At 40.9% G+C, this 12,235-nt stretch overlaps 1 protein-coding gene across 8 annotated transcripts in view; it reads right to left on the bottom strand.

Moving 5' to 3' along the window:
* LOC135251761 (nck-associated protein 5-like) overlaps nucleotides 1–12,235 on the bottom strand; it is a 157,926-nt gene that overhangs the window by 34,677 nt on the left and 111,014 nt on the right. For all 8 annotated transcript variants that reach the window (XM_064329512.1, XM_064329508.1, XM_064329513.1 and 5 more), the window contains 2 exons: nucleotides 10,044–10,082; nucleotides 9,722–9,841 (listed from right to left, as the gene is read on the bottom strand). In XM_064329512.1, the coding sequence (XP_064185582.1) occupies nucleotides 9,722–9,841; nucleotides 10,044–10,082 (159 nt within the window). The remainder of the gene's footprint in view (nucleotides 1–9,721; nucleotides 9,842–10,043; nucleotides 10,083–12,235) is intronic.

Below are 12,235 nucleotides of genomic sequence, written 5' to 3'. Positions count from 1 at the left end.
GGCGATAAAACAGCGTCGTCATAAAATTTTCTTAATTTGTCTGTGTTGTGGTATATTGCCATTCTACAATAGGCCTTCCTTGAAAAACCACTATACATATATAACAAAAATTTTAAATACAATGACCCCCATGCAAGGCTCTTCCAGATAGGATTTTAACTTAACTCAAAGGCATTAATGTCATCTGTTAGGAATAATTAATGTGAACTGAAAATAATTGCATTGGAGGCCTGGGGACTACGGCAATTCATCAAAAAAGGAAAATATTCGCCAATTGCTTAACACTGTAGTCCACTCTGTTTAGGGTCTTCTTGGGAAGGACTTTGAACCAAATGTAATCAGTAGGCATATTACCACTTTTTTTATTATTTGTTTACTCTCAGATCTTCCTAACTGCAGAAATTATAAAACCCTTGATTTATAACACACCGCTGAGCACCAAGGGCAACCTCAACACTATTTTGGAAAATTGCTTTCATATCTAATGCACTTTGAAAGAACCTTAAAAACACAAGCACAACAGTCCCTTCATTTATTTTCATGCTCTGAGCTGGCAGAGGACAGGGATGTCTGATATGGCCGTGACTACTCTGCTACATTGAAACGAAAGTCACCTTAACCATAACCGCATCTAAAACACATGCGCAGTATAATCCTACAAAAACACACGTCTTATGTAAATAGGCCGGCATCACACCTGCCAAGTACGCAAATGCATATTAATGCACCCTGTGCTCACAGCACAACTAGCGCTCACAGCCTTGGACTCCGTCCAACTACTTATTTCCAATAACCCAACTCATTAGGGCTAGTTAGGATGCCTTTCTGCGAAGCCGGGCAAATTTAACAGTGCACTTTGGTCGGGGTATTTTTAGTGTACTGTAGCACAACCCGTCCTGATATTGAAAGCGCACTTATGAGACTCAGGGGCACTGGATTACTCCGGTGAAATATATATATATATATTTTTTTTTAAAAGGCAAGCTAAGAGATTTGAACAGCTGTGGGCATGTATATAGATAATAGAAGAGTTATTATGTTATTTTCTTTAGCACAGAAAACACTTCGCTGCTCGCTTTCAACATCGTCTGAGTGGGAAAACAGAGATAAGCTAAACCGCTCAACCACTGTTCAAGGTGCCTTCTTGTGTCCGTATGCTGCACACACTCTCCCCCCATTAAGCAACATAAAATGGAGTGGTCATTTGCCTCCTTAATGCAAGACAATTTAGCGTGAGTGCAATTTCATATCACACATCCTGATGCACAGCTGTCTTACGCAAAGGTCATGCCGCTTTGCGGTTTAGCATATGAATGCTAGGGCTACTATTACTACCACTAACTACCAACCCTTCCACTGCTACTACTGCTACTACTAGTAATGATAACAGCAACTGCTGTTCTCTTTTAACGTTAAAATAAACATCATGTTTTACTTGATAACATTCTTTAAAATATATATATATTTTTTTTTTAAGAGCACTGTTCATTATAGCCGTTGAGCTAAACGTAATGACAAAAAAAGAGGCTTCGGGATTTGAGGTAAGAACCAGGGAATGCAGACGTACAGAAAGAGGTACATGGATAACTTCGGTGGTTTCCACACTGTGTTTTTCAAACAAGCTCAGCATCCACATCTCGCATTCATTCGCGACACTAGAGTAGACGATGTCTGCAGTCAAGTTGCCGGTTCAAACCCTGGGCATGTCAAGTTCCTTGACAGACACCTACCCACTGCTCTGCATGAGCTCATGAACCTTGGTAGCGATATAAATCGTCCATTTACCATTTACCATTTACAGGCATTTAGAACCTGTTACTTTTAGGTTACAAGAACAGATTTTTAGCTAGACTGCGTTTTTAAGGAAGTTGGGCCTCTTCCTCGGCACCAAAAGAGAGGAAGCGATTGGCTGGATCCCGTCTTTAAGGAAGCTGGGGACCTACGGGGCCGTTCTTGTAAGGGATATCATGTCTCACGCAGCCTCTTCCAAGGCCTTGCCAATCAATGAGGAAGGGGGGGGGGGGGGGGGGGGGGAATAAAATGGCGGGTTTGCCTAACCTGAGTTCATAACGTACCTGTAATCATGACAGGTGTTGAACAGAGCAATAGAAGGTGAAACCCAGCTTGCTGCAACTATTACACTAAAAATAAAATACTGCACGCACACATTTCCTATTTCTGGGTAATGAAATGTGAAAACAAGTGTAATTTACTATCTCCCTAATAGAATATTGATGTGCCAAATTCCTTCTCAAACAGAAGGTTTGCTTTCTCATTGCATTTTCCCTACTGGGAGATATTTCATTTCTTGAATAAACTACTTAACAAGGAGAAATAAGGAAGACATTTTTCATCTAAAAACAAAACCCTACAAAAAAATAAACAATAAAAAAATGTATTTGATTAAAATAATCCATTTTAGAAACGATGTTTATGTACATAAACCCAGTACACGTACTGTAGATGCTGGGATTATGAGGAATTGTCTTGTTCTTGATTCATGATTCAACAGTAAGAAAAAAAGGCTTCAAGTTCTGACTACCCTGTCTGATCATACTGGTAATTCAATAATCAATTTAGAAAGATTACAAACAAAAGCATCTGAAAAAAACTTCAGCTAATGATGTTTCAATGCAGAACTGTTTGTCAGTGGGTAAAAACAGTAGCATTTACAGCACTGCTGAGTAGTTAGAGTATTTTTAATTGCTATAATGTTTGGACTGGCGCTTCTTTGGTGGTACAGTACGTCCCAATCAGGTAAATGTGACATCTCTATGCCTGTGCTGCTAACACTTTTCAAAAAACATTTTTTAACTTTTTACTTCACTGGCATTTGGCAACCTTTCTTATTCACAGTTAATTAACAGCTTCCTGTTAATTAATTTCTGCTGTTAATCACATAGCCAGAGACTGTAGTTTTTGTGGAAATTTAATACATTTGAGAAATCCAAAGGTAGGGTTTCATAAATAATCTCTACTGTGGAATAATGGATAATCTAATAGTTTATACATACGTAACTAATATGCTGAAAGACATTATTAAACTGAATTGTCCACCTTCCAAAGCACGACCTCGCAGTTTTACTTTTGATTTATAAAAATGAATGCAGACTACTTTTCATGTTCTCCCTAATACAGCCTTTACAAACTGAATTACTTCTCTCTAAATAGCAGACATACACGATCAGAAGAAAGGGTTCTTTGGCTAGTCTCCCTAGGGGAATGCTTTTTGGTTTTTATTGAACTCTGCACGGTAAGTCAGAACGTTGAGAAAGCTCCCAGACGGAACCATTTTGCCTGATAAAAAACTTTTGAACTAGATAGGGTTCCTCTATGGAGACACAGAGGAGCCTTTTGGAACCCTTCTGAGACCAAGTTTAAGCGTGCAGTGCCGCACTTGGATTTGTCCAGCCTGATCTTTTGAGAGTCACATTAATTTTTTTTGATTCACATCATGCTTCAAGCCAGCCATAAAGCCAATTAAGTATGGAAGACAATTCTGTCACAGCCAGTGCAGAAAATCACAAAATGGAAAAAAAAAAAAAGACAGAATTGTACAGAGCCAACATGACGCAGTATAAGATCAATGTTGTCAATGGAAGCTCTTAGCACTTGATTGTCTCCTACCAGCTATTCAAACTAAACTGGTTCCTGCAGGTAATCTTTTAGCCTACTTATTGTTTCTACTGAAAAGATAAATCACTAAAAGACTTAAAAATCCATTATTTACCCAAATATATAATGGCCCAAATTGCCGAAAAATGGTGTATTAATCCTTATTTTACGAAGCCTTTTGAGAGAGCTGTAGTGTGCCTTATTCTAAGCATGGACCTTGTAGGAGTGTTTTATAATGAGCTTGAAAAAGCCTAGTGTAATCCAAAGAGCTTCCATAGCGTTTAACTCAGGAATAATGTGCTCTCCGGAAATTAAAATGCTTTTAAAATGAAGAAGGTAAACATGAATTTGTACAGAGAAATTAACGTAAGACTCAATTTAATCTCAGAATGTGTGTACTATAACATAAAGACACATTTTAAATGAGTCCACTTCAGAAGTGAAGACAATAAACATCATTTAAAAAACTTGAAAATGCCAAGAAGATACAGCACATTCTTCTCTTTTACCTAAAGGGGTATGTTTCATCTGAGGGGTAGAAGTGCACAAGGGACATTTAGGGCGAACCACACTATTAAAATGGGTACTATAGTCAGTGGCACTTTGGCAACACCACAGAAAAGGCTTGTAAACATGATTACAAAATAGAAAGTAGAAAACATTATTTTAGAACACTGACTTGGACTCGTTCCAAAAACAAAGTGTACAGTAGGGCACCATTCGTACGATAATGAACCATCTGTGTAGGAACAGAGTGCCCATTTTGGGACTGAGGGGGGGACCTCTCCAGCAGTGCTCTTTAGTTGTCCACGTGACACAGGAACTGTTAATCGAGCAATGGGCCTTTCTGGCCACATGCAGGCAGATCATATCAAGAAGAACACTGCAAGACCTTCTCAGCAGCCCTCTGTGATGTCACAAACAAAGGCTAGCAAGAGTGCAGAGGTCAAACAGCATGCCGACAGGGCTTTCAGGACCAATGAAAGCAAGTGCTAAAAAAAAAAAGGCAGGGGTTATGTGCCAAACTCCAATTATACGAGCAATGATGGGGCTGGTTAAGCAAAGGATTTCTCCAAAAACCTTGGACACTGCCATCAATTGAAAGCAACTGTTTCTTTTATTTATTTATTTATTTATTTATTTTTGGAGAGTGAAAGAAGTGTTTGCCTAAGAATTTGGACACAGAGAGAATGTTAGCCGAACCCGGAAGCAACTCAACAGCAGGTGAAGCAGAATGTGGGGGCAGGGAGGGGAAGAAGAAGGGGTGGGGGCAGGGAGGTACCGGTCCTAGAGTGGTAAACATCTCTAGTCGAATGTGCAGTGAGTTTTTTTAACCACAATTTAAAAAAAGAGCCAATGTCAGAGTTTACTATTTACAGATGGAGACAGAAGTTGGCTATTAAGCAAGAGGTCACAGGAGCACTCCAGAGGTCAAGGAAACTCCATTCAGGGAAGTAAACGGTATCACCTCCACATCATAATTCAATCTGAATGGCAACCCTTTCAAAAAAGTTATCTGCCTGTGTGCTTATTCGGCGTGCTCCAGCTCCACGTTAATCCTTTATACTTTGGTCCAAGTGCCTGAATTAATTGGCCAGTGGGCCTGCGGGGGGTGTGGGGGGGGGGGGGGGGGTCAAATAAGACCATGGGGCACGAGCAAACGAATGAGCTGTCTCCTCCATTCACGGCTTGGAGGCGATTCAGATTTTGATCCCGCTCTTCCAGGCAACAGGCAACTCAACTGGCCAGGCGCCAGCTGGTTCTCACCACCAGGGCAAGTTAAACGCACGCAGCGGCTTCGACGCGTTCGCCGCTCGCGGTCCGGCACCTTGGTGCGCACCTCGGGGTCCAACTGCGGAGCCGAAACAAGGTCACATGATCTGGCGCACTTGTGCGCAACAGCGAGCCGAAGCTCGTCGTCGATGTTATAAAAAAATAAAAAATAAAAATTAAAAAAAACGGCATCGCAAAGCTGAACATCACAGAAATTCAAGATGCCCCTCGGGGCGGCAATAAATTTAATGAGTTGGGCTCCCCGAGTAACGCACTGGAGGGTTAGGGTGGAAATGAGACGCTCATGCAGACAGTAATTAACACGGCCACTTCTGGAGCATTTACTTTTTTTTTTTTTTTTTTTTTGCAGAGAAAGGCGAAGCTTCGTCTGAATGACTGCAGTACACTGACTCTCATGCGATGAGATGAAAGTGGAAAAAAAAAATCTCCTAAACTACAGTATGCAACATTTTTTTATGTATGAATAATAAATATAGATTAAACTCACAATAAAGTTAATGATACTGAAATTCAGATGTGTGAATGCTGGTGTTCCTACACTTGCTTGCTAACTTTAGGCAACAAACAATTGGCATGACAGAGCAGAACTGAATATTAGATACTCTGGCAATTATGTGAACATTTTCACCTGACTTCTTTCCCCTCAAATCAGTGATGAATTTTGTCAGAACTATCAAAAAATTCCAACACCCCATTACAAATTAATTGGATAACTGGCAATCTGATTTGAAAAGAAATTCATCGCCATGGTAGAAATGAAGGACAGCTCATTCTGATGCATTATAGGAATGAACAAGATCACATTGAGTTATATTGGTCAGAAGAGTTTGGGTGTAGGATGTAGGGGTGTAGCTCAGAAATCTAGGCCCCCTGAATAGAAAATTGCACTGGGCCTCCTTTTAGCTGTGCACCCCCCAACTCCCCCCCCAAAAGAGCTATTCATCTCCCAAAAACGTGCTTAAAAACATAAAAATATTTTGTTTTGGATGCTGTCCTCAACTCAATGCATGGAACAAATATGGAAAAATTTACAAAGCAAATATGTCTTGATAATTGCATGCAAATATAAACGTTAAAACAACAGGGGGAGCAGTTTGCCAATTTCTCATAGTCTAAGTTGATATAGTCTTTATTTCAAGAAGGTTAATATGAATTCTTGAATCCTGGAAATACACATTATGCTAATACATTGTCATGAGACCATACCGCTGCTACAAGGAGATGGAAACATGAGTCACTCCTTTGCAATTCACAGAGATATTTAATATACCTCCAAATATGCTTGTGAACAGTCTGAATATTACCCAGCAATAATATTTTCATGTGCTAGTCAGGTCCTTCATGACTCAAAACTGGAAACAGCGTGATTATACCCACAAAAATATAATGCTCTACCCCGATGATATTTCCAAGTAAACATGTTATGAAACTTTGCTTCCACTTTTTTGTTGTGTAATTAAAATTTAAGTGCCTTCCTACCCTGAAGTCACCCTGGTAATTTCTTCCTCTTACTACGGCTCTGAAATCCTACTAGTCAATGGACCAAACTCTAAGTCTAATGAATAGCTCATATTGATTTCAAATTTAAGCCGGCTCAGTCAGTCACATGGGAGATATCATCATCTCCATCTCATTAGAAACGGTCGTAACTACGAGAAGCTTTCGAACGCGTAACCGCGTCAACATCTCCCTGCTCTGCTGGAATGAGGAAAAAGTGTTTCTGTGGTTCGGAACGGCCGCACAGCGTTGTGAAGCGATGAGGTTTCGTGACAGCCAATCAGCTTCGTGGCCCCCGTTCACCTGGCTTCTGGGATTTCAGTGAGCACAGGCTCGGCCTGCATCACTTGAGTGATTGATGGAGCCGTTCTAACCGCACACTCTTCTTTAAAGAAGATATATTCTGTTCTCATGTTTTTGGCAATGGCCACAAAATACTCGGTACTACTCTCGGCAATACATGACTCATGTAACAGGGAATGGGTAAACAACCATTAACTGATACAAAAACATGTTGACAGAAATGTCCACTCGAAACAAGGTGTTACGGAAGCTGACACACAGGTACAAAACAGGATTAGACAAAAAAAATAAAGTCGTTAGCATGTCGCTAATAACATTTTTCCCAAACTAAAATACGTAAACAATTTAAAACAGTTTAAACAGTTAAACTACTGACTGTGTTAGCATGTCTAGACATGAAGCACTTTTTACGCGCTGGAAAAGCGCTGCAAAGAAGTAATGTAATTAAACAATGAAAATAAAAAATGTAAGTTCACGCTAGGTAGTCCAGAAGAAAACATTATAAGGAACAGCACTATCATTCAGCAATGTCCAATCAAGTTCAGCTGCCCAGGAAGTATTCATCAAATTGCATCTAGTTCTGCCTCACTTGAATTAACATTACCACTCCAGGAGTAACCTGAAGTTCCTCCGAGAGAAATAAGGCTGTTTCATTCAATTCTATTCTATTCTAATCTAAAATGTGTGAGGAACTTGCTGTGCCAAGTAGCCCTCCAGAAACAGGGTAGGGCACACCTAATGTCACAATGACACATGACCTGATGACACAATGACATCAGCAACCATGGCCTGATGTCACAATGACACATCCCCTGCGCAGGGGACTTCTCTGACGGCACCATGTGGTAGTGCCCTCACAAAAAATCCCAATGCAAAGAATGCACCAGATGCCAGTGTCCCGTGCACATCAGAAAGGACATAATTCATTTATCAAAGTGCAACAACACGACGACTACATTTGGTAATAACTACCAAATATGGCTTAGCTCACAAAAAAAAAAAAAACTGCCCACCAGTTCCATAGATACCACCAAACTGCATTTGGCCTAATATTAGATTGCCGGTCCCTTGATTGGGATAAAAACAACATAGTACATAAAACTTCCGGGAAAAACAAACTCGGAGCAAATGCACCTTATTTATTTGTATCATGGGTTTACTTCAAAATATGTTCAAATCTCCCTAGAAATTGCACAGGATCACAGATGCAACATTACACTAATGCCTCTCAGCTGCGTGTGTGTGTGTGCGTGCGTGTGTATGTGTGTGCTCATGTGCAGGCGTATGTGTCTGTGTATGTATGCGTGATTTTTCCTAAATTGTCTGAGGTGAGCAAAGCTACCGATAGGATCAACAGAACGATATGCAATGCATTTCTAACGATATTACCAGTTAGAAATGGTAATGGGAGCAGCCTTGCATGCCCCAGAGGAGAGAATTTCCAAAAATACAAGACGGTAGGAGTACCCCCTCAGGTGCCTCAAAGAGTTACGGCGGACATTCGGAATCAATCATAATCACAGATAATAACAAACTGGCAGAGCAAATATCATAAAGGAGAATTGGAGTCAAGGCCCGGGGCTGAAGGAACGGCAAAAAAAAAAACTCATCAAGCTGTAATCGCAGACTGCAAAGGCTGCCCACATGCTGGATGCTTTTCAGCAGGGCAAGAGTAGCTTCCCTGGCAGCAGAATGGAGGGAGGGAGAAACTCGCTGCAGGAGAGAGGAGGACCGCCCACTTCCCAGCATGCATTGCGTAACCTGACACCAATCATCCCATCTGAGCTCCCCCCCCCACCCCCACGACCCCCAGGCATAATCCTCACAATATGTTTAGGCCTGGCTCTGTCCATTCGCTATTGATCCAGGATAAGGATGCCTAAAACAAACCCTTAACCAAAGATTTTTTTTTCCCCCTCCTCTCTCTTAAGCTGAAGCTGATCCAGCATTTACAGCTTCCCTTTACTTAATTACAACAAAAAAAGTGGGTGCAGGTGAGGACAAGAACATTATAAAAAATGATAATGCATTCCATTACTGAGGACGGAGCCAATGGCAAATAGCACCGTGGCTCAACAGTGACTAATTACTGGACTCCTTAACTGGCCAATAAAATGGGAGGAAAGCTAATTACTGCATACTACAATATGCTTCAAGAGCATTCTCCTGAAAGTTTGCCCTTAGGAAGGTTATTGGAAGTAAATATGCGTGCTTGATTTAAATAATACATTTTATAGCATTCAAGGTTTTTGAATAGCCTAAAATACATTTTCAGGCACCGAAATGTCCCAGAATGGGCTGGCTTGATTGCGAATTTAACACAACAGCACAATAGTTTAATCAAGGACACCGCAGTTGCAGACATGCCTCAAAATGGCTTGCCACCGATGCATGGACTGATGCTGGGAGGGTGTGAGTGGGACAGGTTTGGACAGCGTGTCCGCTCCTGTGTGGCGCAATTTGTCTCAGGGCGAGTCCGGGGGGGGGGGGGGACGAGGAGACCCAGACATACCTGGAGGAGGAGGTCGGAGGCCGGTCGCACCCGCTGCTGGAACAGGACGCTCAGAGTCCTGTTCTGCTGCTCCAGGTCGAACACCCGGGTACGCAGTTTCAGACACTCCTCCCTCAGGTCCTGAGAAGCAGAACAACAGGATTAAAACAGCAAATATGGGGCATATTCTTACAGAAAAAAAAACACACAAAACAAAACGAGGCTAAATTTTGTAATCGATTGATTAAAAAAAAAAAACAGTTAATCAGTACACAATACCATGAATTTCAACTTGTACACATTCAATTAAAAAGAGAGTTTACATTAATAGCAAGCAGCATACCTTTTGAGTAAGCAGGGCCTGCACAACCTGATTAGCAACCTGAAAAAGAAAAGGTTGTTTTATCCTGCTTCAGACTTATCATGAGACACAGCCGAGCTCCACGGGTGACTTTGGACTGTAAAATGTTGTTCCATTCGTGCAGGCAGGGTGGCATTGATGCATCATAAAAGAACGGTCTGCAGTGCACGGCGCACCTCGTTAAAGTTAACGGTAGACAAAAACGAAACAACCCTCTTAAAAGTGCAACAAGTTCAGTCATCGAAACTCTCACCATCAATGTAAATCACCGCAAAGGCCCAAAGCTCAGAAACATACTGTAACACATATGCTGTATAAGAATTTTCTTCCTCATACTGTTCTGTATTTATTGATTACTATTTCCTTATTTTGGGAGGACATATTTTGTTGAGATTATCCATGTTTACACTGATACACTGCATATATTAAGCAAGGGATTACATTGCATGTGCCGTGCATCCACACAGGAATATTTGACAGGATGTCCACCGCACCATACGCTGATGAAGCTCCGCCATGCCCAGGGTGCCCAGTATGCTGCCCTGTGGCAGAATTTAGACCGCAAGGATTCGATTAGTGTTTCAAATACTCTGAGACTGCGCTAGCTTCATACTTTATTAGTCTGAAGGAAGGAAGGGAGGAAGAGTGCAGATATTATACATATTTGTTTAATAACATTCAGCAGCAGAACCATTTGTAATGTGGCTATATTTTACTCTAAAGAGCGTTAGAGAATTCCCCATAGGAATTCTCTATCAGACACTTCAGCAGTCTCTGCGCTGCCAAATAACTCACACACATTTATGAACACTGGAGTATAAATCCCCAAACCTATTATTTTCTTATGCAATTTCTCGGTAAAAGGCCCACATTTGTACTGCACACTAAATAATGATCAAGTGATTGAATCTGAAATATGACCGTAACACAGACTGTACACATACAGCCCTTTGCAATTCTGTGATGCTGTGGCATACTGCATATAACAGTTTGTCTAGTTTGTGTGTGTGCTGTTGTTTGTAGTGCGTGTGTGTTTTTGTGTTGTGAGTGTGTGTGTGTGTTGTGTCGTGTGGTGTGTTTTGTCGTGTGCGTGTAGTGTGTGCTCAATACATTGCAGGTGTTACAGTGTTGTCAAGCGACACACACTTTTGACATGCATTTACAAGATCTTATCAGAGCGACGTTACACACTGTACATGGCATTGTGACAGTGTATGTGTGTGTAGGCACGCGTGTGCGTATACATGCGTGTGCATGTGTGTCTGTGTGTGCGCGCATGTGTGTGTGCGCAATCTGAAGAGTGAGTGAATGTGTGTTGCCACTCACGCAGAAACTGAAGCACAGCCAGAAAATGTCCACTCTTCAAAATAGTCACGCAATGTACACCACATGAAGTGTTTTGCTATTTCTGCACTATACATAAATAAACAACGGGAACTTTGGGTACCTGTTTACCACAAGGTATGTGAGAAACCCAAGCTGAGAGAAAGCACATCTGTATGCTTCACTAAAAATAATACCCTGCTGAGATGTTTGTATTTATTTTTTCTGCATAGCTGAAATAAATGATATATACATTAAAAACACATATTTCAGCTAACACCTTATTAGTTGTGAGAAATTGTGTTAATTTTCAATTGTCTTTTTTCGATGCCCCACTTTGATGATCTAAAATTTTACAAGGAAGATCCATGACATTAGGCATAGGCATATTTTTGCCATGAAAAAGACAGAAACATCTTTTTTCTTTTCTGACATATCCACAACTGCACTAATTATAGCATAACTTCAGCCAGCAAAGACAGCATTAAATGTGTTCAGAGTTAATTGGGTTAGTTAGGTAAGTAAATTTGATCAAAATGTACTCTATTTAATTAAAAGGGACTCTTTTAGAATCAAATTTTATCCGAGCCTTTTGCCTTGCGTAATGCAATTGCGAGTTGAGTTCCAAGCAAAAAGAAGAAAATTTTGTTTAAAAAATTCAGAGGCAAAAAAAAAACAGGTGAGGCGAAACAGAATGGACGTTTCTCTAAGGACAGGGGACTGGGGACTGTAGAAGGAATGTCACATTGCATAAACTCCAAACACCAGCCAATAGGGCTGTACAGAATGTGAGATTGCATAAGGCTGGGGAGAGGAGAGAAGCAACTGGACAGCATGGTTTGATTCGGGTG

This window comes from Anguilla rostrata, chromosome 3 (assembly GCF_018555375.3).
Source record: "Anguilla rostrata isolate EN2019 chromosome 3, ASM1855537v3, whole genome shotgun sequence".
NCBI lineage: Eukaryota > Metazoa > Chordata > Actinopteri > Anguilliformes > Anguillidae > Anguilla > Anguilla rostrata.
The sequence above is the reverse complement of the archived record's forward strand: the minus strand, read 5'-3'. Positions and strand labels throughout refer to the sequence as shown.